The 27,804-nt window shown below is 40.5% G+C and overlaps 1 protein-coding gene across 1 annotated transcript in view; it reads left to right on the top strand.

Moving 5' to 3' along the window:
• The window catches only part of plxna4 (plexin A4), a 236,484-nt gene that overhangs the window by 5,741 nt on the left and 202,939 nt on the right, over nucleotides 1-27,804 (top strand). The window contains exon 2 of the mRNA XM_078242869.1: nucleotides 18,691-20,040. Within this exon, the coding sequence (XP_078098995.1) occupies nucleotides 18,796-20,040 (1,245 nt within the window). The 5' untranslated portion in view covers nucleotides 18,691-18,795. The remainder of the gene's footprint in view (nucleotides 1-18,690; nucleotides 20,041-27,804) is intronic.

Below are 27,804 nucleotides of genomic sequence, written 5' to 3'. Positions count from 1 at the left end.
TTCTGATCATGTAACCTACAACCAACATTTTTATGGCATGTAATCTATCCCATCTATCTATCTATCTATTTTTCTCACCACTCCATTCCTTCAATAGCAAAAGTTTATTTTAAATGTTACTGTAGGAACAAAAAATGTTTTGATATTGTGTTACTTAAGCATGCAATTCTAAAGTTTTGTATGACAATATTATTATGACCTGTGTCCACAGGTCAACTTTTTGCAAGCATTAGGGCTTGCAGTGCCATCCACATGTAGTAGGTTAATGTCGGTTTGTTGCCAGTAGTATGTATGCTCTTGACACTGCACCCTGGTCCTAGCGTTGCTTCAACCGTATTGGTTGTAGGAACTCTGGAGTGACATTGATGTGCACTGTGTTTCAGAAAAGTTGAACTTGTTTCAACTTATAAAGAGGATATGTGCTTATGGCGCTAAGTGCTGAAAAAGGTCAGTGACTTCTTATGGGGGGTGAATTCTCAAAGCACCACATCTTAGAAATAAGAAAACAACACCAGTGTTAAAAGGTTTCAGTAGATGCATGCACAAAGCTTTTATTAGACTTTCTACAGGTTGCACTGTGAACAAAATACTATGGAACAATACTAAGATTACCATGCAAAATGACTGTATTATTGCTGTTATTTAAAAAAGTTTGTGTTGTGTAAGTGTAGTGCTAAGTGTTTTTAGACCCCTGTAGGATTGGCCATACTGAGTAGTGTTGACAGAAAAAATATACTGAGAATGTGATAACTATGTTTGCCTACTAGATTTGTATAGTATAATGTTGTTTCCTAGAAGGAGGGATCCCCTATTGGGATGACCAGACAATTCATCATTAAGTGTGTCACCCCCACACACTCTGTTCCACTCTTTCTCGTCCCCTCTCTCTCTCACACTTCCTGTCTTCTCCGAGTGTCAGTGGTGTCAGGGGGCATCAGTATGCAGTGTTACCACAGTAATTGTGAAACAGCGGGCTGCCGCGCTATAGCCAGAAGGCAGTACTGTAATACCCTCGCCGCATCACCCCACCTTCTCCTGTCACCCCCCTCCCCTCTGGATATATCATAGTCTAGCAGCATAATGTTGGGGATGTTACGGAGAGATTTAACAAGGCTTACACTGGGATTTCATGTTATTCTTCCCTGTGTGCTACTCCCTTTTGAGTTTGGGATTTTGCCTTTCTTGAGCGTTTTTTTTTCTTCTGTTGATGGGATTTGGAATGGCTTGTTTGTGAATGCAGTGATTGACTCTTAGCCAGTGCCCAACTCTCGCCAAGTACCAGGAAGAAGTTTGTTGCTCGCCTGGAATAAAACATGTGCTATTTGTTATTTTGGTTAAGCCTCAGACTTTAATTACTGATGGGTATTGATTTTTGATTGCTGTGATTAAACTTGCCAGGAAAAAGGTGACTGCACTGGAACGTCAAAAGTTTTGCCATGTACCCTAGCAAATCTCTCTGTCTCTCCCCAAATTCATGAATCGTCAATCTGGTTAATCTGCAGGAAGTGTTTACTCACACATGATATCATCCCTCAACTCTGACCCATGTTTCATTTATGTCATCATTTCTCACTCCCTCCCCTGTTGTAAAAGATTGCAGGACTAAGAATCATCAACTGAACGCTGAAAGCTTCCTGCCATCTCAAGCTTGTATTCTTGTTTAGCTATTAAATCTTTTCACTATAGTGACACACAGCATCCTTACCTGCCACCCACGCAACTAACAGCGTTCCTATGGAAACATGATTTGTCAACTGAGCGCCCCTCCACAGAAATTGTCCTCACTGCTGTGCTTGCCTTGAAAAATAGCAGGAGGCACTAAAGAGACATGATAGGTTGATACTGTGATGGACATTTGACCTTTACTTTACCTTTTATCAGCAGTGAGAGAAAGGTGCCAATACTCCGTATTGATTACAATGACTGTTAGATTGCCTGGATTTTAAGGTCCTCTACCACAATGAAAGTCTTCTCTATTTGAAAACAGTGACTGATGGAGTGTGTGGTGCTTATTTGGTGCTCATACTACCCTGAGCAACAGCAACATTTATTTTCCATCAGTTTCAGATTTCTGAGCAGGATGGAGCTGCAACTAACAATTTTTTATCGATTAATCTGTCAGTTATTCTTCTGATGAAACATTTATTTATAAAGGTTGATTCAAAAGTTTAAAAAAATGTCCATCACAAGCTCCCGGAACCCAAGTTGATGTCTTCAAATTGCTTGTTTAGTCTGATCGGAAGACCAATATACAATGATATACGGTATACTAACATAGAAAGAGAGCTGAGATAATTTTGCTGCGACAAGATGTCAAGTAGTATCAATAAGGACAATGTCTTGGCTGTTATGACCATGCCTTTTTTTACTGAGCACACATCTCCTTCTGCCACCTCCCACACAGAGCACTGGAAGTTGCTAGAGACATCAGCACTACTCCAATCCCCAAATGATAGACTAGAGGAAAGGTGAGCCAATTTGGTATTGCATCAAGCATCCTCCCTCTGACTTTTTTCTCTGTTGGCTCAAAAAAAGGCCATCTTCTCTCTCTCTCTGAGTCTACAAATGTAACTGTGGAGAAATAATAAGTTCTAAAAGAGGTTTTCATCCCTGCTTCCACCCTCCCCTTTCTTTGTGTTCATCCGTTCTGCATTGTCATGGCACTCCTTCCAGCTGAGCTTTGATTGGGTTGTTCTGGGCCCACTGGCAAATCTGGCTACCAGCAGATAGTTGTGCGTGTGTGTGTGTGTGTGTGTGTGTGTGTGTGTGTGTTTGTGTGTTCTTGTTTAACTGTATTTGTGGGGTCCAAAAACCGGGAATACAGTATACTTGTGGGGTCCGGACAGCTTTGTGGGGCAAAAAATCTTGGACCCCACAACTTTAAAGGGCTGTTTGAGGGTTAAGACTTGGTTTTAGGATTAGGGTTAGAATTAGGTCATGGTTAGGGTGAGGGCAAGGGTTAAGGTTAGGCATTTAGTTGTGATGGTTAAGGTTAGGGTAAGGGGCTAGGGAATGCATTATGTCAATGACGGGTCCCCACAAAGATAGTGAAACGCACTGTGTGTGTGTGTGTGTGTGTGTGTGTGTGTGTGTGTGTGTGTGTGAGTTTGTCCATGTGTAAGTTGGTGTGTGTAAGAGGTTTTCTCCATGTATCTGGGAAAAGCAATATGATGAGGTAAAGCTAGCAGAAAATCAAAGTATAAAAATGGCCATGACCAACTGTGGAGAGACGAAAGCAGAAAGGGGGAAAGGGAGGAAGAGTGAGAGAGCAGGGGTAAAACACCAATTTGCATCTTCTCACTTGCCACTGTGAACGGCAGCTGGGTAGAAAGCTTGTCTGATGTGTTTATGACATAGGCTTAGAGAGAATTGAGAGGGAAAGTTTGAGGGGAGACAAACAGTGGGGAGGGAGGGAGGAGCTGTAGAAAGGCATGTAATAGATTGTTAACCTGCCTGAAGTTAGTTTATTCACCTCTCAGTTTGTGAAATGGCTCACACATATTCCCAGCTGATGTTCAAGAATGTTTTTCTTGTTAATTGTGTACATTATTGTATTGATGTCAAACTGCATACATTTCTTTTAGCAAATGAAATCTAATATTAATTATACTGAAATGTTAATAACAATTCAATCATGAGCTATATAGTTTTCTGCCTGTATGACGGAAATAACCAGTGTTTTGTCCACATCTCTTTAATATCAACATGGATTTTTATAAGTCAACTACTGTCACGACAACCTTGCATCCTGTGTGATGGTTGATGGATGAAGTTTATTGTTTAATATTTGACCTAGGGGTGGCTATGTGTCGACATAACCCTAATTTACATTGGCTGTTTGATACATAAAAAAACAGGGTTGGTAACCTGCTTTGTAACAAAACTCTTCATACTGGCACAATTCCCACACATTGACACCTGTTTTACCTTCCTATGTAGTGGCTCTCTCTCAAACCTGGGTTAGCTCACCCACCATATCCAACAGCCAATGGCAGCAGCCGTAGACCAAACTGTTTTGCAACACTACTCAATTTTCTAATGTGAAGTCTGTACAAGTTGAACACCAGTTACACCATGTTTCTGTTGTGGGCAGTATGATGTTGGTATACAAGGCCAAAGGGATCCTGTCGCAGTTAGGATTTTTTGTCTGTGATGCTGTACACTGCCTTTGGTTTGTAATCTGTGTGTGCATGTGTGTAAGTGATTGAAAGTGTGAATGAGTCTGTAGCTTCTTCCGGAATGATGACAGGGTGGATTCTGTGAATCATTTAATCATGGCCCTCGTCCCACTAGACCTTTCTTCCCTCCTCCTCTCAGATGCCTCTTTGTGCCCCAGGACATCACAGACCAAGTATGACGCTGACATTTGGCTTGTGGTGTAGATTTATGGCTGAATAGACATTCTCCTTACATACACACACACACACACACACACACACACACACACACACACACACATACACACATACATATAGTGCGTTTCACTATCTTTGTGGGGACCCGTCACCCCACAAGTATACTGTACTCCCGGTTTTTGGACCCCACGAATATAGTTAAACAAGAACACACACACACACACACACAGTGCATATCCACACATTAAATACTTTTTTATATAAAAAATATAATTGACTCCAACAGCACATATTGTTTAAAGGAACACGGCAACTTATTGGGACTACTTCTGCTACTTGGGCGGAGTGATATGCTTGCACCTGAGAAGCACCGGACAGAGAGTCGAAATGCTTCGCTTTTCTGAGAATATAGTTCCCAGTTTGTTTACGGTTAGAAGATGGCTGTGTCTCATGTGACCTTGTTATTTGTACACGCTGTGACTATACAAATCACAACATGTAAATAGGAACATGTTGGCGTTATTTTGTCACTTATTCGGAACAGTAGGCTAGTTGGAACCAATTACCTTCAGGATCCGTGCTAGGCTAAGCTACCGGTGGAGCCGTCGGAAAGAGCTACAACGCGCACGGAGATGAGAAGGGTATGTATGGACTTGTCTAACTCTGGGGGTTACGGTGACTAATGTCCCAATAAGTTGGCGTGTTCCTTTAAATTACTTGAAGGCCATCACCTCCATTGACCTGCCAGTTAACACACTTTGATTTAGCATTTGAGCTCTGACCCTTCCCTTTGCAGTCAAGCACAGCAAGGGGTGCAGGAAAACTATGTAGGTGCACCTCACATACAGTGTTTATTAGCATGCATTACTCTTAGCACCACCATCATCTCCAATGTGTAGGCTGCAGAATCTCTATGAATATGTTTGTGTATTTAGTTTAAATTCACCTTAATGGACATGAGTTTGGCATGCACCTGCTGCATGAATGAATTCCGTGGTAAATTTTTCGACTCATCAATTACATATTAACAGTCAACATTTTCATTGAAAGCCCAAAGGAGACTCTTCACTGTAATTATTCTCAATTATTGGCAATTACTACCTAGAATGGCATCATGCCAACATTAGTTTTAGTAGTTTAGATAGATACATACTTTTTTTATTAGACAGTAGAAGAATTACTTAAAAAGGGAGAAATGTTATGCATGTGTGCACATTAGTTACGTGTTTAGAGATAATTGGAATGGAGTGTGAAGATATTTAGTTTGAGGAGATGCCTAAATATCACATTATATAATCACCGATATTTGTTATGGTAATGGCATTAGTGTTATTTCGCTTTCTCTGCGCTGTGAAAGCGACTATCGACTCATCTTCGTTTTTTACTTTGACCTTTTAGGGAAATGACACATTCACTTCTCCACTTATGCTGAATCGTGCCAGCTGCTTCTTCTTCTGTCTCTCTGTCTTTGCTATTTTTCAGGCAGTAGTTATAATATAGCACCATTTGCTGAATGTATATAAAAGTGGGATATCTCAGTGGCTGGAAGGGCACGTTTGACACATCCTGTCAAACTGCACATTTTTCAGTTTTGTGAGACCATTACCGCAGAGCTGCAAGTTTCTGCAGGTGTAGATATTCTGTCTTCACTAGCATGTCCCACATTCTCCATCTATCCCACATGGCCTATACCTAGGTAATTTACACTGGATGGGCATGTGAACAGAATGACAAAGTATGACACATACTGTACCTTTTTCAAAAGCAGAGTCGGAAATAAGGTCATATTTTTCTTTCTAATTGAGGCAGCCACAAAGTTAAGAATAAGACACAGTCAGAAGTACATGAGAGATGAGACATGCTTGTGTTGTACAAGACGGTGCATCAACGTCCAATGCAGTGTTCAGTTTTCCATTGACGTGACAAATGATATGTTGATTTAACACAGTGGTAATGTATGAGGCTGTAGTTAGTGCTGATTTTGAATTGGATGGCAATGTATTTTATGGGTGTCATTTTTTTAATTTATCATTTTATTTTTATTTTTATTTTTATGTTTTATTTTTTATTTATCATTTTTAATTTAATTAGTAAAGAGTTAATTCAATTTAGCAGGCAGTTCAACGTGAATTACAGCAACAAATTAAAATAACAATTTAAAAGGGCACTACAGGCCAGTCGACTGACCTCTTTCCAGCTGTGCGTATTAAAACCAGGATCTGAGACTCTTCTTCATCACCACTACAGATTATAAGGGAAAGCTGTAATCCACGCGCTTCAAGCAAACCAAATCAATCACTGCAGTGATGAGCTCACATATGTGCATGGTGCTCCTCTATGGTCTGTGTGTGTAACAGTGTGTGTGATGGAATGGGATAAGATAGGATGGCTTAATGTAAGTGTTTTTGTCCAATAGTTTATTCCTTGTCCTTTGTATTGAGCTCACAACACATGCACACACATCACCACACACATTTGGTTACACACTTTCAAACCTCACATACTGTGCACATCTACTTTCAGATACCTGAAAGACACATTTTAAAAAGAAAAGAGTGTAGAAATAAAGGTGTAGAAACAGAGTGAGTGAATTAAAGCAGCAGTTTAACGTTTTATTATGATCACCACAAAGCCTTCTAAATTATTAAGCTTTCATGTTTTAGAAGTTAATCTCAGAGGTCAAGTCTGCTTTAGCTCTGTTCAGCAACAGTAAGGGAGGAAGACGGGGAATGCGGTGGATACAGACAGGTCACTGATAAAAGTATTTAGAGGGAGAAACAGACAAAAAGATATAAAGAAAGCATAAAACTGCGGTCAGTAGCTTTATTTGTCATGACGAAAGATCTAAACTGGGGCAGGCCTCATCCTGTTTACAGCGCTTCAGCCAGAAAACATGATTTAGCCAATGAGTGAGTTCAGAAACAGTTAGTTTGGCTTGTTTATATGTTTTTTTCCTAGTGCCACATTAGCTGCCCAGTTGGAAATAAACGCCATCCAGACTATGTTATCAATGTCTTTATGTGTTATAGTAGAGTGAATGATTAAGTATTACTGGATGTTAATACTGGAGGGTTACTTGGCAAAACGGAGTGTGACTCATACAAGTTAATATAATCAATACACATATGACAAATTGAAAGGGTGGAACTCGTTATATCAAGTCTTAATAAAGGGATTACTTTGAAGAGATGGCATGGTGACAATAACTGTCCTGAAATATTGTGAAAATACATTTTCAGTGGTTATCTGTTGTGCAAGACTGTAGCACTATGTGGGGCATTTGACAGTTCTGTGGGCTTGTGTTCTTTCAATTCATACACATTTGTTTTTCATATTCTATTTCATGATGCCAGTGGTTTAGATCTGATGGTATTTAGATGTTATGGTAACAATTTATGTGCTTTCCCTCAAGGAACCAGAAGTCTCTGGGCTTGTCTCAACCTGGACCACAGCTATCCAACTCTACTGCACCCTTCCCTTAGGCTCTGAGCTTTTGTGTGTGTACATGCGTTTGTGTGTGTGTGGGGGTTTCGTGTCTGCCACAACAGACATTATGGCATGTTGTAGCAGGAAGTGCACAAGTTTGATCAATAACATAAATAACTAGCTCTTGTAGCTCTGTGTTTGGAGGGCCACCCCAAATAAGGGAAACTCTAAAACCAAGGGAAGACAGAGCTTTAGTTTCTACATTGATTTTACCTCCTCTTCTTGCTGGCTCCCTCCATGCCCAGTCAAGAGGCTTCACCAGCTCACCTCCCACCCCACCCCATTCAAATAACCTCCACTCCACATTCTTACATAAGCTGTGTGTTATAGTTGGAGGCCTAAAGTGTTATAATTCCTGATTTATTACCTGCTTCAGAGGCACTGACATGCTTGGATATTGCTGAGCAAGACAGGCAGGGGAAAAGGAAGAGGGACAGGGAAGAGTGATGAGCAAATGTGAAAGAAGAGCTTTAAGGATGTCACCTTTGCTGGAAATCAAGTCTCACCACAACTCAGCAAGCCTGACTGCATGATAAGAGGTCACACCATGCCTGTGTATGTGTGGGAATGCCTGCTGCTGGGAAGGCTTTGTTAGTTATATTGTCTGTGTGGACAGACAACTGATATTCACATTCACTTCCTCTATGCTCTCTGATGGACAAACTATGGCAACACTATTTCTTATTTACTTCAAATATATCTTTGGTATTTCTGCACTGTGAATTAGTGGTCCTTATCAGCTAACAGTAATGCTCTAATTTAGATAGACACAAGCACTTCCATGATTGTTGAGCAGGAACCCAGCCTGCCTTGAAGGTAACAGACAGGAAAGCCGTTTCTGTCTTTTTGACCAAAGCACACAGGAAAACAGACTGAGCACACTACTCTGACGTGTCTTGTTTCTCCTACTGCAGCGAAACATTCAGTCATTTCAGCTTCAAGCAAACTACAACTCATAATTAATTACTGTGTCGAGAGGAAAAAGGGATACTGGAAACCAGAGATGAGACAGAAAGAAAGGGGAAGGGAGGCAAAGAGGGATAACGAGAGAGGAGGTGGGGGGGCAGAAATATCACACTCATGAAATAACAGAAGAGCTAAGGGATGGAGGAGAGGTACAGGTGAAGTAAGAATGGATGGATGGAGAAAGAGAGGGAGGACGTGTTGGGAGTTTAATGGTGCCAGTCGGCAGCCGATGGAAGCGAGAGCTGATTTGTCTACACATCCCTGCATTCCTGTCTGCCCGTAAGCGTGGGGAATAAGGGAATTGGGAGAGAGAAAGACAGAGAAATGGAAAACGAGAGAGAGCTAGAGGCTTTAAATTTCTTAAAATTCTATGAAAGCAGCTGTCAGACAGTGCCTAGCAACACCAGTTAAGAAATATTCTTGGCTACAGTTATAGTAATTAAAGCAAATTACATCTTTTATGGCAAAACATGACTATAACTAGGGGGCAGTTCAAAAGTATGATCGAGGAGATCTCTTTTGTTAATACAAAATATGTCATCTGTGCTTCTTGTTAAATATAGATTAAAGGGAAATATTAACGCTCTGCTCCACTCTGCTCATCCTTACGAATTTTCAAGCTTTTTGAAACACTCCATCTTAGAAAGGGATTGTTTAAAGCATTACTTGTTAAAACATGTCAAACATAGGTGTGCAGTGGTCATCCTGGTTTTTACTTATTGTTTTGTTATTCTGCATTATATACAGCTAATAAATGCAGATAAATCTCTTTCAATCCTAATACTTATCTTTTGTGTGATTAAAGTCCCTAATGCTCACTTGATGAGTTGCTTGTGTGTCTTTGTCAGGACTCAGTCATCCTAATTGAATTCAGAGCTTCATTAAGTTCACTCTGTAAATTGCCCTCTCTGGCCACTGCTATGTGGCCTATGTCAAACACAGAGGCCCCTCCTATTCAGGAAGTCAGCCGCAGTCTAACCCAATCAGAGCGAGGCGATTGACTGCAGGCCAGTGGGTTCTTCAACAGTCCTAATGACATTAGAGCCTCTTGATCTGTACTGATGATAACACACTCCACCAATCTCAGCCTGCATCAGCACCCACTGCACAAAGGCTCAGCCTGTGCCAAGTGTGTGTGTGTGTGTGTGTGTGTGTGTGTGTGTGCGCCGAGTTTGTGTTTGAGTGACCTTACTTTGGAACCAAGGACTGTTTGAGTGCTGTACTCCCTCAAGGACTCAGTCATTTACCACTCTCTTTGCATTGTAGGAACGCTACTAGTGATATTGTTACAAAAGACGCAATGCAGAGATTATTATTTCTGTACAGAAAACATTCTGGAGGGGCCTGACTTTAGAAAGATGAGTGTTTGAACCCTATCCTAGTAAGGAGGATTAGTAAATCTCAGATGTGAAAAAGAGAGAGTGGCAAAAAATGAAAGGGATTGAGCGAAGAAAAGGGATGGGCAGATGCCAGCTATTTCTCTAAAATCCAGAGAGGTTGTCCAGTTGGATCTTTGCCTTAACCCCTTCTTTGAAATGTTCAAAGAAGACCCGCTCTAGGAGAGCAAAAAGGAGAGAAAGAAAGATAGATGGCAAGCTAGCACGAAAAAACGTGACACAAACTTTTTGTTTATGCTTGATACACTTACTGTATACTGGATCAGTGATTCACTACGCTTGGCTATGCTTCGTTCGTACAGTATCTTCCCAGGCCACAGGATACTTTTACTTTTCTGCTTTTTTTGCCCCTTTTTTGCCGTTTCTTACTGTTGCCTTGGGTCTTTGTGGATAACCATGTTATTTCCGTTACATATGGGCTGCTTTTCTGTCATATGGGCTGTCTCCTCGCTTCTGTCACTTGCATCGTTCGGGGGAGCTAAGACACAAGGAAGCCACACCAGGATGTGGGAGAGAGATGCGAGGACAGAGGAGTTGAAGCTGCCAAATGAGAAATCCTTGGTTCAATAGCGTCAGTCTAAGGTGACCTCAGTTACTTATGACATGCTGCACAGCTGTATCCGTCATGTGGAAGTAAAGCATTTATACGTCACACCACTTGATAAAAGACTTCCGCATCTAGTATAAACTCTCTTTTTCTTTAACGGACTGAACAGGGAAAGATTCCCTTGAAAATTGTAGGTGCAGATTTTAAAATGGTTGCTTTAAAAATTAAACAATGTATTATTTGCAGAGCGTTGATGCTTGTAAACACTGGGATGATTGCTACATCTGTAGTACATAATGTCAGAGTTGCTCAGTCAGTTCTCTGTCATTCATATGATATGTATCCAGTTGACAGTACAATCCAAAGGCTTTCTTTGTAATATTAACAGCCGTGGTGGATTAGACCTCCTAACCCCGATCTAGACAGGGTATCTGGTGACAGTAATCCATGCTGCTAATCCACGTCTTGATGTAACCAAGGACACCCCGCCTTCTCTCTCCATCCTCTCTGTCCTCCTTAATTTCTTTTCTGCTGCTGCCTTCCTGAGAGAGATGAGTGTGCCATCTGTTTTGTGTATCAGCAGGGGTTATCTTAGCCTGATAGGCATGTTAGACCTGATCACTCCATCATTACTTAAGTTTTATTTATTTGTCTGTTCACAGGCATGTGTGAATGATAGGGCTGCAACATTATTCTTTTATTGCACATCTTAATCTTATAATAATAATAATAATAATAATAATAATAATAATAATAATAATAATAATAATAATTCATACAATAATAATTTATATAATAATAATTCATATAAAATAATGGTATTCAGCCACATTGATGTGTTTTTTAATGCTTGTCAGTGCCCTGAAAAGGGCCGTAGCTGCCCCCTCGAAATGAATAGTTTTAATTATAGTGTAGCAATGAAAACAATTGTTTAGCACCTGCTACTTTTACAAATACCCATCAGAAAAAGAGAAAATATGTTGAGGAATAAAAGTGCAATAGTATATTTTTTTTCTTCTAACTGAGACAAATAATCATGATTGCAAAATTAAGTAAAATCATAATTTTAGCCATAAAGAGTGCTAACCTATTTAATGCATGCATGGCTATACATGGCCATGCTAACTGTACATGCATGTTTGTCCATGTTATTTAAAGGTTTTTGCATGTTTGTGTGTTAGCTTAGCCTGAGTCCTGTGAGGGCAAGCACTTCCTAATGGTAATTTGCGCGTACATTTTTTTCTATATTCTCAAGTAATATATAATTGGCTTTTTGTGAGAGAGAAAGTGTGTATGTTTCAGCCATCAGCAAGCTGAAAAAGCCTTAGTTTACTTTGCTCTAGTTTAATTTTTCTTTTTTTGCCAGTGTTGTAGTGAGGTAAGGTGGGGGTGGAGGGCAAAATGTACTGTTGTTGGTGACAAGGTATAATGCCAGTTTGTGCGTGTTGGTGGGGCACTCCTGCTCTGCTGTTTTTGTGTGTATTTTATGCAGAAGTGTTAAGTTGGTGTGTGTGTGTGTGTGTGTGTGCGTGCCTGGATTTGTGATTGTGATTATGCTCTGTGAGTGTAGGGACACTGTTTTTTCCTCTAGTCCCAGTGTGTGGCTGCAATGCAGAGTGACTCTTATTCCTCTGATCAGTGCCAGAGCTCAGCAGGGGAGTAGGGTGGTTGGAGGTTTGGGGGGAGACTTCACCACTCCACTGCTTCTGGGACACACATATTTGTCTGCTTGTTTTTTTTTTATTCATCTGCCTCTGTGTCACTGTCTTTCTCTCTGTATTTTTTGTCTTACTCTGGCTCCCTCACTTGTTTTTGCTCTCTTTTCTAACTTTTCTTTTCCCATGCTGAGTCTCCTACATATACTAATCCTTGCTGATCTTCTGCTATGCTACCACTACCTCCACCCAGGACTCATCATATCCCATACCAATAGCGACTACAATCATTAAAAAAGGTCTCAATAAATGCATTATAATAACTGGAGTACTCAGTAGTTAGAGACATGTAACCAAGCTGCCAAGCAGACTTGGTAGTGGTTTAGTAGTGTCAAATGAGCAGGTGCAGAGCCTGAATGAGTGTTAATGAGAGCCTTAAAAGTACAGTGCTACAGTACTACAACAGCCATCTGATATCATGTCAACCAGAAAGATTCATGTCCATAAAACACAGCAATGGCTGACAAAACCATTCCCAGTGTGCAGAGGTGACAAAAGGGCCATCTGTCCCATGAAAACGGTACATACATAATACATAATAAACAAATAAGCATAGAAAGGCATTTCCAGAAATACAATTGTTTGCCCAGCTGCTCTAATTACTCCTAAAACAATGCAGTCATTAACCAAATAAAACCAGACTAGACACCTACCAGTGTTTGTTTTGAGTTATTTGAAAGCGATTTACAAAATCTTAAAAGAAATAGTAAATATTACTGGATGTGTGAGACTTCTTCCATTGAAGATGAGGGTGTGATCTCCTCCAGTGAAAATGCCAGTTACAACATTCTGTACAAGCATGGGAGGAGACTTTTTTTTATCTTACATCCATGCATCTAGCCACCCGTTCCTCCATCTCCCCAGCAAATGGACACAGCACTGACTGAGTGACCTCCTGTAGCTGGAGCAAGACATGCTCTTAACATCTCCATTACTTCTCTGTAACCTCACTGACCTTTCTTCCTTCTCACTTCACTCTTCTCTACATTCTGTTTCCTCTCTTAAATCGTCATCATTGTGCTTCTGTACTGCATACAGGTCTGTTTACTTGTTATGCAGTTGTCTTAATTGTCTCTGTGTGCTAGCCATCAGCTAGTCATTCATTCACCTCATTTCACCCTGTGACAGATTACCTTAGATAAGTGTGCAGTCTGTTTTTTCTTTATGAATATAAAGGATTATGTGTAATTACCCTAATTCATACTCATAATCTCCTAATCCCATTTGACTCGTAGTGTTTTTATGAATGTGATAGTTATTTTTAAAATGTACACTGAGAGAAGTTAAGCTGTTTACCAAAGACTTTGACAGTTTCTTTAATTCCAAGTAATTTCTTCAACATGAATGCCTCTCCCCGTCAGACTATAAATAGCAGGGGATTATTTTTTTTAGGCTTTTTTTGTTGTGTCTCCCAATTGTCATGTCTGGCCTCGGTTCTCCATTACACAATCATTGCCAAAGCAAAATGGCTCATGACATATCCATAATAGCTTTGCCTAATACTGTTGTCACTGAAATTAGCTTTGCAGCATCAAAATACTTTGCTTGAAACAGAGCATTTTGTAGCAGTTGATCTGTGAACCTAACTGTGTGTTTGTGTCTTCTCTGAAGTTTTGAGCAATATTTCTGACAGCCAGACTAAATGTATGTGTGAGAGACTGAACACAAAAACTGTAATCTGGTTTAGGTGTGGGGAAGACACATTTTATCCATCTGCCAAGCTTCTCCTCTCCTCTCCTCTCCTCTTGTCTCCTCTCCTCTCCTCTCCTGAAAACAGAATAATGCCCTTAATTGGTGAAGTCACACATTCATAAATGTAAATGTTGTTTATGACTCCCTTTTTAAGATGTGGTTTTACAGTTCTCATGTGATTCCTCCTGGCTGACTGCTAACAGTGTTTAAGAACACAGAAAACGAAACAGGAACACAGAAACATCCCAATTATATTCCCAATTATATAAGTCTCACAGATGGTGATAATTCACCCAGACGAGAACGCACAGTGTTGTTTTTGCCCACAATTCCAACCGTGTGTGTGTGTGTGTGTGTGTGTGTGTGTGTGTGTGTGTGTGTGTGTGTGTGCAGCAGCAGCTAGCCCAGAGCAGTCAGCTACACACTCGGCTCACAGAACTTGAAGCCCCTACTACCTTTTGCATCTGCCACATTCTCTGGCTGGTCTGTAGATTGTAGATGTAGACTCATTTTCACAACTAGATTATAAACTTTTTGCCTAAACTCCATCAGTCAAAGTGGATAAACTATTTTGACAACGTTAGAAGTTATTAGAATTAGAAGTTATTTTACTGTTGTGGCGTAATTTGCACGTTTTCTCAAACATCATCACCATCAGTATCGCACCTTATTTTAATATATAAGAGCAGGCAAGGGAAAAGGCATGTAGCCTACTAATGGAATACTGGATAAAGATAAACTATGTGTTAGAATAATCAATCTGTGTGTGTGTGTGTGTGTGTGTGTGTCTATGTGTGTGCGTGTGCGTGCGTCTGATGTGTAAATCCTTTGAACCAAAGCAAGCTTTAATTAATGGCGCTTGATGATCAGCAGGCAAAGGCAAACACCAACTAAACGAGCCCCCCCCCCCTCACACAGGAAAGATAATTGCATTTTACCAACAGATTCATGTGGCAGACACACTGCTATTGCAGGGTACCACTGATGAGAGTTAAATTTTTTTTCCTTAAAGTTTTTAGTATTTTGCTCACAAAACTCCCATTTATTTCACAAGGGAGACTACTGGGAGGCTGTTCAATTTTTTTGTTTGTTTTATTTTGGATGTTAGCTGTGTTTCAGTGCATTAGTGTTTATACTCATGAAGATAGGTGGATGTGAAGGTACTGGTCCTTCTGTCTTTCACTATGTCTCACACCCTTCTTTTCCCTTTTAGTCTCCTTTTGTCTTCCTTCCTTCCTTCCTCTCTGTCTCATTTTCTATTAATAACCATTGAATAGAGTTGTCTGGGAATATGAGAGGAACACTTAGTTATGGTCATCCCTCCTGCTAGGTAAATGAGAGGTGGGCGCTCCAGTGCTGTTCCCTTTGTGAGATTAATATCCAGCTCCTCTTTTATTTTTAGGATAACATTATGGGCTCACTGCTCTGTCAATACTTCTCAGGTAGCAGCAGCAGCTTCCACTAGCTTCTTTTTCTAAACCTCTTTCTCCCTTACACTCACTTTGTCTTCAGTGGTTGGACACTAATAGAAACACCTTAATATGTAATGTAATTGCCCTGCTGCAAATACCGATTTGGTGAATGTGGTAATGTTGTTACTATTATTATTATTATTATTATTATTTTGTTTTCAGACTCCCAAATGTGTTGATTTGTAACTAAACACTTTACTATTGCAACAATGTTTTGGGGGGATTAGTTACTTACTATAGAATGTGTTGTCTGTCACTGAATTTACTGCAGGGTTATTTTATGATTTCTGTTTTTGTCAACAGCCTGTATTTCCCTATACCTGTTTGTCCCTTCACCCTCCTGTGTCATAGCTATGGTAATGATGCTCTTTGACTCGCTCTCATTCGTGCACAAACACGCACACCTGAACCTGTCACCTTTTCTATCTCTGTATCAATTTTATCCCTCTCATCATCCTCTCTGGTCCTCTTATCATGTGTAGAGAGAGTCTGTCTGCTCTGTTCTCTGTCTCTCTCTCTCTCTCTCTCTCTCTCTGCCTGCCAGGAGATTGGTAAGATTGCAGTGAGGTTGCGTTTGACACCACCACAACTTGTGATTGCTTGGATATGAACCTGAGAGGAGATCTGTGGCTGGATAATGTCAGGTAGCACCAACATTTATGGGTGCAAGCGTTCATATTGATCATTGTAAAAGATTAAAGCTTTATAATGGGGAAATTTACAATTGGAATGTTATGCCAAAATTAATGAAGTGAAAATTAGTAAAAAAAAGTAATTGTTGTAATTTTTAGCTCAGACAAGACATCTTTTTTTCACTATGCCATGGGAATATTGGAATTTTTCTTATATATCTTTACACTGTTTTATTTTTTCTGTGATCTAAAACCCAACCATGACATTGTTCAGTAAAACTGTCAATTCTTCTGATGGAGATTTGCATGGAATTTTGCAGACAAACTCTTGCACAGCTTTACTATGAGGGAAACTTCAAGGTTTTCACCATGTACCTCTCACACAACAGCAAGCAGATTGTTATAAATTGAATTTGAAAAGAAAAGATGTTGGTATTACTTGTACTATTTTTTACATACAGTATTGCTTGAGCATACTGTTAGCACTAGGCACAATACAGTTGTACTTGGCTCAAGTTAGTACCTTGATCATAGCTGCAAACTCTTTTTACTGTTTTGTTAATTTAAAGTTGTGTTTAGACTATCATGTATTTTTAAGGACAAATATACTGTACATGCAAGAAAAATAGTTCATTATTTATAATGTTTTCACATAACAATGATGGCATTTTGTTATCAGTATGATTCAGATTAGTCTCGCATTGCCAGTTACACCACAGATACATTCTAGGATACGAGAAAGAAACACTCTGGGTTGTTGCCATGTCTTTGAACTGTCACAATCGTCTTGGGCGGTGCTAAACTCCGGACGCAGCGACGGTGGCTCTGCAAAATAGTCTTGGAAAGGAACTTGTTTTTGTGGAACATTTGCACCCCGCAAAAGAAAATGCCACATACAGTATTAAATGAAGTTAACACAATACTGTACATGTTCACACAATACAGTAATGTGAGCTATTTAAATTAGCTGGATACATGGTTAAAGGTAATTTACTTTTACCAGTTTTTCACCGAGTGTACTTCGTCCATAGCAATCCCGCCAACTGGTCCCAAAACGTCCCAGTTAGATAGTAAATGCCGTACACACGTTCTTTGTAAATCTTAACAATCATTCCCTGAACGACCAAGCAGGCCTGCCTTATTGCACAATCCAAATTTTCTTCAAAACTTGCCATTTTCAGCATATAGCTTGCTAGCTCGAATTGTATCGTTGTTTCCCAAAGCGAAGGGATTTTAAGAACGGCAACACACAGAGAGAGGAAGCTGAGGGACCAGCAATTATCCTGGAAATGTACTTCTGTTGACTAGATTCAGGTTGACAGCACCAGGATAACACTGTGAAGTTGCAAGGAGAGATTTGATTTGGATTAGTGTTGCAGGACTTTAGTTATGTGTGTGTCAGTGTGAAACTAATATCTGGATACTACCCAGGTGAACACCACTCCTCATAATATCCAGTTTGCCACTTAATCATTTGAGCAGACGACAAACACGGGACCACCATGTTTACACGTAATTGCTGTCATTTCTTCTTGATTATCTGTGCTGGTGAGTTCTACCCACCACATGCAAAATGTTCATTAAATTGGCATGGTTTTGCATGTGTGTGCGTGCCTGTGTGCAATGGCTGTATGTGTAATGCTGAGACATCGCAAATGACCTAAGGACTATAGGGAAGCTTATTTCTGCAACCACTTGCATTTCCTCTCTAATTGTTCCTCTTCTGCCCATAAACCTCCTACTTTGTGTAGGTGTGTTTCGGTGTGTGTGTGTGTGTGTGTGTGTGTGTGTGTGTGTGTGTGTGTGTGTGTGTGTGTGTGTAGGTATGTTAAAGAGAGAAAGAAGGTCATTTTCTCTCTGCTAGCAGTGTCAGCAGGTGAGCTGCTCTATTGGGAGAAAAGAGAGAAATCGCCAAAGCATGCTAATTGCTACTCCAAGGGGAGATCAATTAGGTGCATAGCGGCTGAAGCAGAAAGGCAAGGATGGGCGTAGAGGTCCATGCAGAGAGATGGTGCAGAGCCATGCTGATCACCTCCTCTGAGACAATATATTACTCCTCCTCTTCCATCCTTTTCCTCAATCCATGGACTGATCCTATTGGCCAAAGCTCTCCCTGCACAATGCCTTTTAAACCTCTACTGTGCCTCAGCCTCATTCCTTTTTCTGTCTAGCCCATTTCTTTTCTAATTATAGATTGTGCTAGAATAGAAAGTGTGTGGCCTCTTCACCTGTTTTCCTCATTATTCTTTGTAAAGATGCTCTGTTCTAATCTGTGCCAGATACATTTAGAACATAAATCACACTAGATTCTTCATATGCATAATGGATATTAATCAATACCATGTGACAATTGCCTTGAATTTCTAGTAATTTGTTGGTTATGTTTATGTTGCTGTTGTTCACTGGGCTTTGTCTCTTCCCTCTTTAGGTACATAATGTCCTCCATCTCAATAGAGGCTTGATCTGGATTGGCCGATAGCACTGGACTGTGCCTCCTTTCCTCTCCTCTACCACTCACAGCCTCAGAACAGCCATGACGTCCCTTACCAGGACACGGACCTTCTTTTTTGTATGCTGCTTCCTGTCCAGTCTGGTGCTTCCAGTGACGTCACAATCAGTGGTGCAAGCCCCACAGCCTCACAGTGCCGGCTCCCAAGTGATCACAGCATCCCTTCAGGCAGGGGATTATGAATCATTTCATGCTGAGAACCCTGAATGGACATTCAACCATTTGGCAGTGGACTATCGCAATGGCAATGTTTATTTGGGAGCCGTCAATCGCATATACAAACTGTCCCCGGCCTTGGAGGTTCAGGTGTCCCATGAAACTGGCCCGGATGAAGACAACCGCAAATGCTACCCACCACGTATCGTCCAGCCCTGCAGTGAGCCATTAACGCTCACCAACAATGTCAACAAGATGCTTCTGATGGATTACCGGGAGAACCGGCTGCTGGCATGTGGCAGCCTCTACCAGGGCATCTGCAAACTCCTCCGCCTAGATGACCTTTTCAAACTAGGAGAGCCCTTCCACAAGAAGGAGCACTACCTCTCTGGTGTCAATGAGAGTGGCTCTGTGTTTGGGGTCATCGTGTCATATGGCAATGCCTCTCCGGACATGCTGTTTGTAGCCACAGCAGTAGATGGCAAACCCGAGTACTTCCCTACCATTTCTAGCCGCAAGTTGGCCAGAAACTCAGAGGAGGATGGCATGTTTGCCTATGTCTTCCATGATGAGTTTGTGGCCTCTATGATTAAGATTCCTTCAGACACCTTCACTGTCATCCCAGACTTTGACATATACTACATTTATGGCTTTGCCAGTGGGAACTTTGTCTACTTCCTGACTTTGCAGCCTGAAATGGGGGGCGGGCCAACCACTGGATCATCCTCTACTGGTCGGGAACAGGTCTACACCTCCAAGATAGTCCGCCTCTGCAAGGCAGACACCGCCTTCAACTCCTATGTGGAGGTGCCTATTGGATGCATCAGTGGCAACGTGGAGTACCGATTACTTGAGGCGGCCTACCTGTCCAAAGCTGGTGCTATCCTGGCACGCTCACTAGATGTGGCACCGGATGATGATGTTTTGTTCGCTGTCTTCTCAAAAGGCCAAAAGAGGCGTCCACGCCAGGCCTCGCAGGACTCTGCACTGTGTGTCTTCTCTCTGCGGAAGATCAATGAGAAAATCAAGGAGCGGCTGCAGTCGTGCTACAAGGGTGAGGGCACACTGGACCTGGCTTGGCTCAAAGTCAAAGATATTCCCTGCAGCAGTGCGGTGAGTACTACTGAACACACACACACACACACACACACACACACAAGTTTAATGACAGTACTGGGGAAATATATAATATATTGGTAGTTCTTTTTTATTCCACACATAACTTGCATGCACAAGTACACACGTTCTATACTGTAACATGTAGTACCTTGGTCCTAATCTGCCAGAACTGCGGGTGTCGAGCAGTTCTTAATTCAAGTTGAATTTATCAAACCCATTTAGGAAAAGGGTATTTTATGAGACTGCATTAACACAAAATAAACAGTGAGGATTTCTTTGTTTGAAATATTTTTATTATGAAGCTTAATTTAATTTAAATAAGGATAAATAAAAGCAAAAAATTTACAAATGAGAGGCCCTAATCCCTACCCGCAATACCCCACCGCGGACTGCGATCAGGAAACTACTTGTCCTGTAAGATAAGATTCCAAAGGTCGCCAAATGTTCTCAACGTCTTTTAGTTGGTCCTTAAGGATGTACCCGATCCTCTCAAGGTGGAGTGTGTCCATCATCTCCGTGAGCCATATCTTCAGTGTTGGTCCCTCTTTTTTTTCCAGAATAAGAGGATACGCTTCTTTGCAGTGAGAATTCCATATGCCAAGAGGCGCTGTTGGACCAGTGTCAGTCTCTTTTTCATTGGATATCCCTAAGATTACTAAAACTGGATCTGGGACAATTTGAATATTTAACACCTTGGACATGAAACTAAAGACATCACTCCAGTAACCTTGTATTTTGCAACAGAGAACATAACTATGAAGTAAATCACCCACATGAGTGTCACATTTTTCACACAGAGGAGAGAGCTCAGGGAAGATCCTATGAAGTCTTTCTTTGGAATAATGTAGCCTATGTAGGATTTTAAATTATATTAGACAATGACATGCGTTTATGGAGCACTTGTGGATATATGCTCAACTCTCGTCCCATAGGTCATTTTGTATCTTCGTACCCAACTCCTTTTCCCAACCCGCTTTAACAGTAGCAGTAGTTGGGCGGCTTATCTCTTGCAATTTATCATATAAACAGGATATATTGTGATCTGACCTCCCTAACTCACCTAGGCAATCATCCAGCTTATCTGGTGTTCTTACATAATTTCTTACTTGAAAGAATCTGAATAAATGGTGTTTGGGTAAACCATATTTTTGTTGTAGCTGATGAAAAGATGCAAATGATCCTTCCATATATAAATCCCCTACGTTACGTACACCGAGCTCTTTCCACATATCAAAGGCCGTGTCTAGACAAGAAGGAGGGAAGTAAGGGTTTGCTGCTATTGGCAACCAGAGAGTGATTGCTCTGAGTTGTAAGTTCTTTGATATCTGTTTCCAAGTCCTTATTGTGTCATGTATTACCGGGTTGTGCTTGTAACATGTTTTGTTAAGAGGAATCGGAGATAAAATTACAGCACTGATTGAGTATGGCAGGCAGTCCTCTCGCTCAATCTCCAGCCCATTCGACAACAAAGAAGTATCATCTAACACTGATGCAATGGAACAGATAGATGTAGCCCAATAATAATTTATAAAATTTGGAAGTGCAAGTCCTCCATGTGATCTGGACTTACACAAATGTTCTTTTTTTATTCTGTGGGATTTATAATTCCAGACAAAGGGACGAACTATTGAGTCTAACCTTTTAAAGTATGACTTTGAGAGAAATATTGGTATGTTTTGGAGGAGGTAAAGTAGTTGTGGGAGAAAAACCATCTTAATTGTATTCACCCTGCCCACTATATAATATAAGATAATGGAAGAGTCGTCCAGAACTGAATTCTATTTTTGAGTTTGTCTAAAAGGGGAAGAAAATTTTCTTTGAATATAGAGCTTAATTTTTTAGTAATGACGATTGCCAATGCATTTTTCTGATGTTATTTTAAAAGGGAGGGACCTGAGCCAATTGTAGTCTTCTAGCTTTAAGGGCATCAGTTCGCTTTTACCCCAACAGTGAGGATTTCTTATTGCTGCAATAGTTTCTTACTGAGGGACACCATAGGTGAGTCTGAAAATCAGTTGTAAAGGCTCTCCCAATGTTACTATAATGAGCTGGGGTGCACTGCGGGAGGCCGTCATGAACACTGTGTTCTTGGGCGGGTTCATGCTCCATCCCATTATGATGCAATATTAACCATCCACTGCCTCTTTTAATCCGCTCACCCTTTAAACAATGCAGCTGAATGCTCAGCCAAATTACCATAATTCCATTCTCCATAACAGCATTACAAATTCAGTGATTCAGTTCATTTGATTTCTCACTTTGTGCACATAAAAAACAAGGTTAAATTGGGTGTTACGTGTTCAGACCACCTCCACAAGCAGCCAAATCTGTTTCATGCTTTTTTTTTTGTTGATCTCATTACGTCATTAATAAAAGCTGCCAACCTCAAGAAATTTAAAATTACCATGATCAGAGTGCATTTATTATTTATCATGTTCCTCTACATGAACCATCTGCTCACTTGCCAATTTTGAGTTGAGAGAGGTGTAGATAATGTGTTAAAATAACAGACCGCTCTGAAGAGGTCTGTTTTTTAGAGTTTCGATCAATTTAAGGTGTCTTGTTGCAAATAGATGCTTGAAAAGTTTTTTGGTATATTTCCTAGAACTGACTAAGTAACCTGTAGATAATTCATGAAACTACATGTACAGTACTTTATGTTATATAGACAAAACTTAGTGCATTCAACCTCCATAAGCTTTGTATCATTAGAGAAGACTGAATGAGTGAAACGCACTGGTGAGCAAAAATACACATTTTTTTACCAAGAAATGTAATTATTGTAACAACGACTAGTATCTTCCTTACTCAGACTAGTCTTTCTTATTATCTACAAGAGCCACAAATGAGAATTTATACAGCCAAAAATTCTTCTAACAAGAATGTTATCGCTTAGTTGTGGCCGTATTTCAGAAACATAAATTTGATCCTCTCCCTGCGCCTCAGTCCATATTGTCCTGACCTTAGCCATGCACTATCTCAAGACATTATGAAGTTGACCCTCTCTTGTATTTGGTTCTGGAATCACAGTGTTTATCTATTAATCCGTCTCTGGCACGGCACACGTGCCCGACGCCTTTGTCTGCTGCTTGAGGGCCTGATAAATCATGCCTGGGCTGGAGCTGTCAGCAGGGAGAGGAAGTGTGAGGGAGCACACAGGGGTTAGCGCTGAAGAATGATGCCATTTCAGCATGCGCCACAGTATCGCCACCGCCACTGCATAAATTAGACCCTGCTGAACAAGTGACTGTGGACTCTGTAGGAGATAGATGAATTGTGATACACGTACACACACACACACACACGTGCCACCACACTTGTAAGTATGGCTACTGCAGAGATGGATATGGAAGCTTTAAAAAGCAGAGAGAGGCAAGTAGAATAATAGCAATACATAAATTGTTATATGAAAGGCTTAAGTAATTTATTAAAATGTAGATTTGATGATTCCAGACTGCTTTAGAGTTGAGTTGATACTACAGCCATAAATAAGGAGTCATATTTAAATACATACACTCATATAAATCAGGGGCTTATTGGTTGAGCATTAGTAAATTAGTTGATAGTAGCTATAGGCCATATATATTTCCTATGAGTGTTTTCACAATGAGACCATGTTAAGATAAAAAGTTGTGGGCAAACATTACTCGTGTGTGTGTGTGTGTGTGTGTGTGTGTGTGTGTGTGTGTGTGTGTGTGTGTGTGAGTGAGTGAGTGAGTGATGGTCGGTGTGGTGTGTCTAATATCCCATGGTTGATTTTTTTTATATGAATCGTTGGTTGTTAGTCACTGTTTAATTCCTTTGCTGCTTTAAATGATGCATGACTGGGAGCACTGTGTCTCTGATATCATCAGAAATGTTTGGATCAAAGATAGGATTAAGACGGATGAAGATTATTGTATGTAATGTATGCAGGTGTCTTTCAGATGTGTGTCCGTTCAGTGTTTAACGGTTCATATTTTTTAACTTACTTAAAGAGACTCATATTAGCAGCTCATTTTCAGATCATTTTCTCTCCGTATTTCTTTCCACTTTGTAGAATTGGAGGCATTTAGGTACCTTGCAGCTTTGCAAGAGGACCTTGTGAATTGTAAATAGTAGTTGTTGTCAACCATTTTTAAATGTGCCGGCAAAACAGTTGGCCTTAAAAAACTTCTCCTTGTAAAAGACAGAAATGTTTAAAAAACTAAATCAACTGAATTGACTGAAACATTTATGTTTTGAGATATTAATGTTTTGGGGCGAGAAATAATCAAATCATCAAAGTACTGTAGGTATAGATATGTTCAAGGACACAGGCCTGAGTAGCACAGTATTTTACACTCACCCCCATCAGACCTTTGTTGCATTACACCATCTTTAGGAGGCTTTCTGTGGAGTGGTAGTGATGGAAGTGAAGAAAAAGTATGTACAGAGAGTGGTATGATGGGAGAGAAAACAGTAGAGAGGATAGATGGTAAGTAAGTGAGTGAGGGGGGATGCTTCCTCTCTCCCCCAAATGTCCATGCTTGGCTGAGCCACATAATGCGTGCTCAACAGTATAAGTCTGCAAAGGGCCTGCATCCATAGATCATTGTGAAGTGGCATGTGACCTATAAAAAAAACACGCTGCCTGCTCCCTCCATGTTCACTGTGTCAGCAAAAAAAAACAGAACAACAAAACACCGGGATCGCAATAAATTCACTCTGCTCTCTTCTCTCTCATCCTTGATTCATTGCTTACTGCCTGTGCTGCTCTTTTCTCCTTTTGCCTGTCCTACACATGTTCTTATAAAAATAGTTGCTACCATCCTATCTTCCCATTCTCTGTCATGCTTTCCCTCCTTGAGTCTGTCCTTCTCGCCTCTTTATTTCTTCTTATGGGGGTTTCCATAAGCACAGTGTGAAGTTTTGCCCCCCCCCCTCCCTTCTAAACATGGACAAGAAAATTACAAGGTCGCCTGTAAGTCCCTGACAGGCCATGGCCATCCCCTCATCCCTTCTGCTAATGATCATTAATTACATGTCATTAACTAACATGCCAAGGGCTATTCTTCCACATTTGTCATGTGCTATCGACTTCACATTCTGAATTCACTCCAATTAATTAGATTATTCTACTCTCTTGAGTTTTTCTCTTGATCTCTCTCACAGTCCTCCCAACACACACTTATCCCTGCCTCGTTTCATCCTCCATTAGAAAGGAACTTTTCCAATATGTCATTCTCTGTCTTCCCACCCAAGCTCATATTTCATATTATTGACTCTTTCCTGTCTTTTATTTTGTTCTGTGTTTGGAATAGTGTTGTCTCCCGTGCTGACCATCTCCATCCCTCCTCCTCCTGATTGCGGAGCTTAATCAGTGGCTGGCTGCTGATGAGTCAGTCTAGGCCACATCCTCAGGAAGGGAAAGGCTAGTGGATTCATTAAGAACATCCAGACTGCCCCCCCCACACCCACACCCACACACACACACACACACACACACACACACACTTCACCCCACTCCATCCACATATCTGCAATGCTGCTTGCTGGCTGGCTCGCTAATTAAATCTCCATACATGATACCACTTGCTAAAGGTCAGAATCCATCACAAAATCATTATTCTGTGATTAAACAAATGTCTCCCGCTTCCTACACTATACTCTGCTGGCTGCCCTCTGCCTGAAAACACTGACTGAATTGCCTTCATTTCTTTGCTCTGTCATTCTTGTCTTTTGTTGAGCTCTTTAAAAAGTCTTTTGTTTGCTCTGTCACTTTTTTCCTAACATCTAATTGTCTCATTCCCCAGTGAGCCGCACTGCTCAATATTTAAAAAGTAATTTTGCCAAATACACCAATTCAATTGATCAAGCTATATCAAATGCAAACCAATACAACAACTAATACAATCAACTCTACCTAGTTTATCACAGTCATGGATTTGATTGATTGAATTGTAGTACTGTATAACATTATACTAAAAGAAATCTCTATTATTTTGTCCACCAAATATCTTACACCTTTAAAGGTGATGCAGTCCAATATATCTCCCCCACTAACTACATCCTGACAAATGACCACTGAGTTAAATTAACGTCTCGCTACACAGCATCAACTAAAAAATAATATGAAAGCTGTATTGCATTGTGATAGTTGTAACGAAGAATCTCTAACAAACTGTCAAACTCTAGTTGGTTATACATGCAGACTTGTTTTTTTCTATTTAGTTTTTTTATCACGTCAATAAATAGTGTTTGGTAGAAAATAAGATGTAAAGGCCAAGTAATCATTCCAAAAGAAATAATGAAAGATGTCCTGCCAGTGCATAGTGAAGCGGAAAACATGGGTTAGGAAGTTATCTGACACACCTTTCTCTTTATGATATTGAGTTCTATTTTCAGCTCCTAGTTTGATTTGTGAATTCCCTTCTTTTTTTCCAATCTCTGCATCTCTTAAACTCCCATATTGCCTCTGACAATTTCCTACCTTCTCTCTCTCTCCTGGCTCTGCTTTATTGATGTCTCAGTTTCATTTAAAATCTTCATGCTGTTTCGTTAGTTCCTGATTTGATTGTTTTCCCTCACCAATACTTATTATCTGTCGTAGCTGCTCAGCTAACGGTTGGCAGGTGCAAGCATCTGCAAACATGAATTATCAAAATATCACATGCTTATCAAAGCCTTCCTCCTCAAATTGAAACCTGCCAATGTAACACGCAAATAAATCAACATTGTTTCTGGCACACCCTGTGAAGTGTGTGTACAGCCTAGTATATCCATTCACACTAACATTTTCCAGCATAGTTTAATGTGAGTGTGCACTAACTAACTATAATACCCCATTTTTCATTCTGTAACTGCACAGATCTGCCGAGATTGATGGCCCATCTTTCTTGAGATGACATGTTGGCCATTGAACCAGCCCTGTGTGTGCCTATATATATATATATATTCTTTCTTTCTTTGTTTGTCCAAATTGTTTTTTTTTGTTTTTTTAGTCCCCAAGGTGGATCAGAAGTAATTATGTGTGTTTGTAAGAACATTTGACCAGCAGGGCAGTTTCTCTCTTCCTCTCTTCCTGCATCTTGCTCATTGTGTTTCTGCCTGAAACAGGCATCTAAAAGCAGAAGAGCCCTTAGATGGCTTAATCAAGTATAAGGGTTGACAGTTTCCAAAACAGACTGTTTTTGTGAAGAGGAAAATGACACAAGTGGGAGAGTGACGTGTGTGTGTGTGTGTGTCTGTGTTCTGTCATGCGTCGCTAGTGTGATGGAGGGCCGTATGGATGAGTAGTCAGACAGACTAAGTCTTGGCACAGTAGCCAGAGGTCCAGCTGATACACACCACGCACACATAAGCACACACACTCTCTAACTGTCAGGCACACGGACAAATGAAGGGTAGAGCTTCATTTAAACTTGCAGACTCAAAGGTTTTAGCTAAATAAAAATGGTACCAGATGTGATTCTTCAGCTTTCCACCTCTATAGATCAGAGAATGTCGCAGAAGTGGCTACTAGAAAACCTGGTCTATTGAGAAGATCATAACCATCAAACAATATATTTTCCACTTTTTTCCAAAAGCTACTAGCTTCAAGTAGAAACTCTGATTCAAAATAAACTTCATTGAAGTATTCTTATACCAAATTACAGTTAGTCTGTCGACATTTCCAACCATCATATTTGCAGCCAATCTCAAATAGTCTCAAATAGTACACTCAGTTGGCACTTTATTAGGTCCACTTAGCTAAAACCAATGCAGTCTAATACAATTGTCCTGCAATAAATCCTACAT

Source organism: Sander vitreus, chromosome 23 (assembly GCF_031162955.1).
Source record: "Sander vitreus isolate 19-12246 chromosome 23, sanVit1, whole genome shotgun sequence".
Classification (NCBI taxonomy): domain Eukaryota; kingdom Metazoa; phylum Chordata; class Actinopteri; order Perciformes; family Percidae; genus Sander; species Sander vitreus.
Note: the sequence above shows the minus strand (reverse complement) of the source record. Positions and strands in the feature narration are given on the sequence as shown.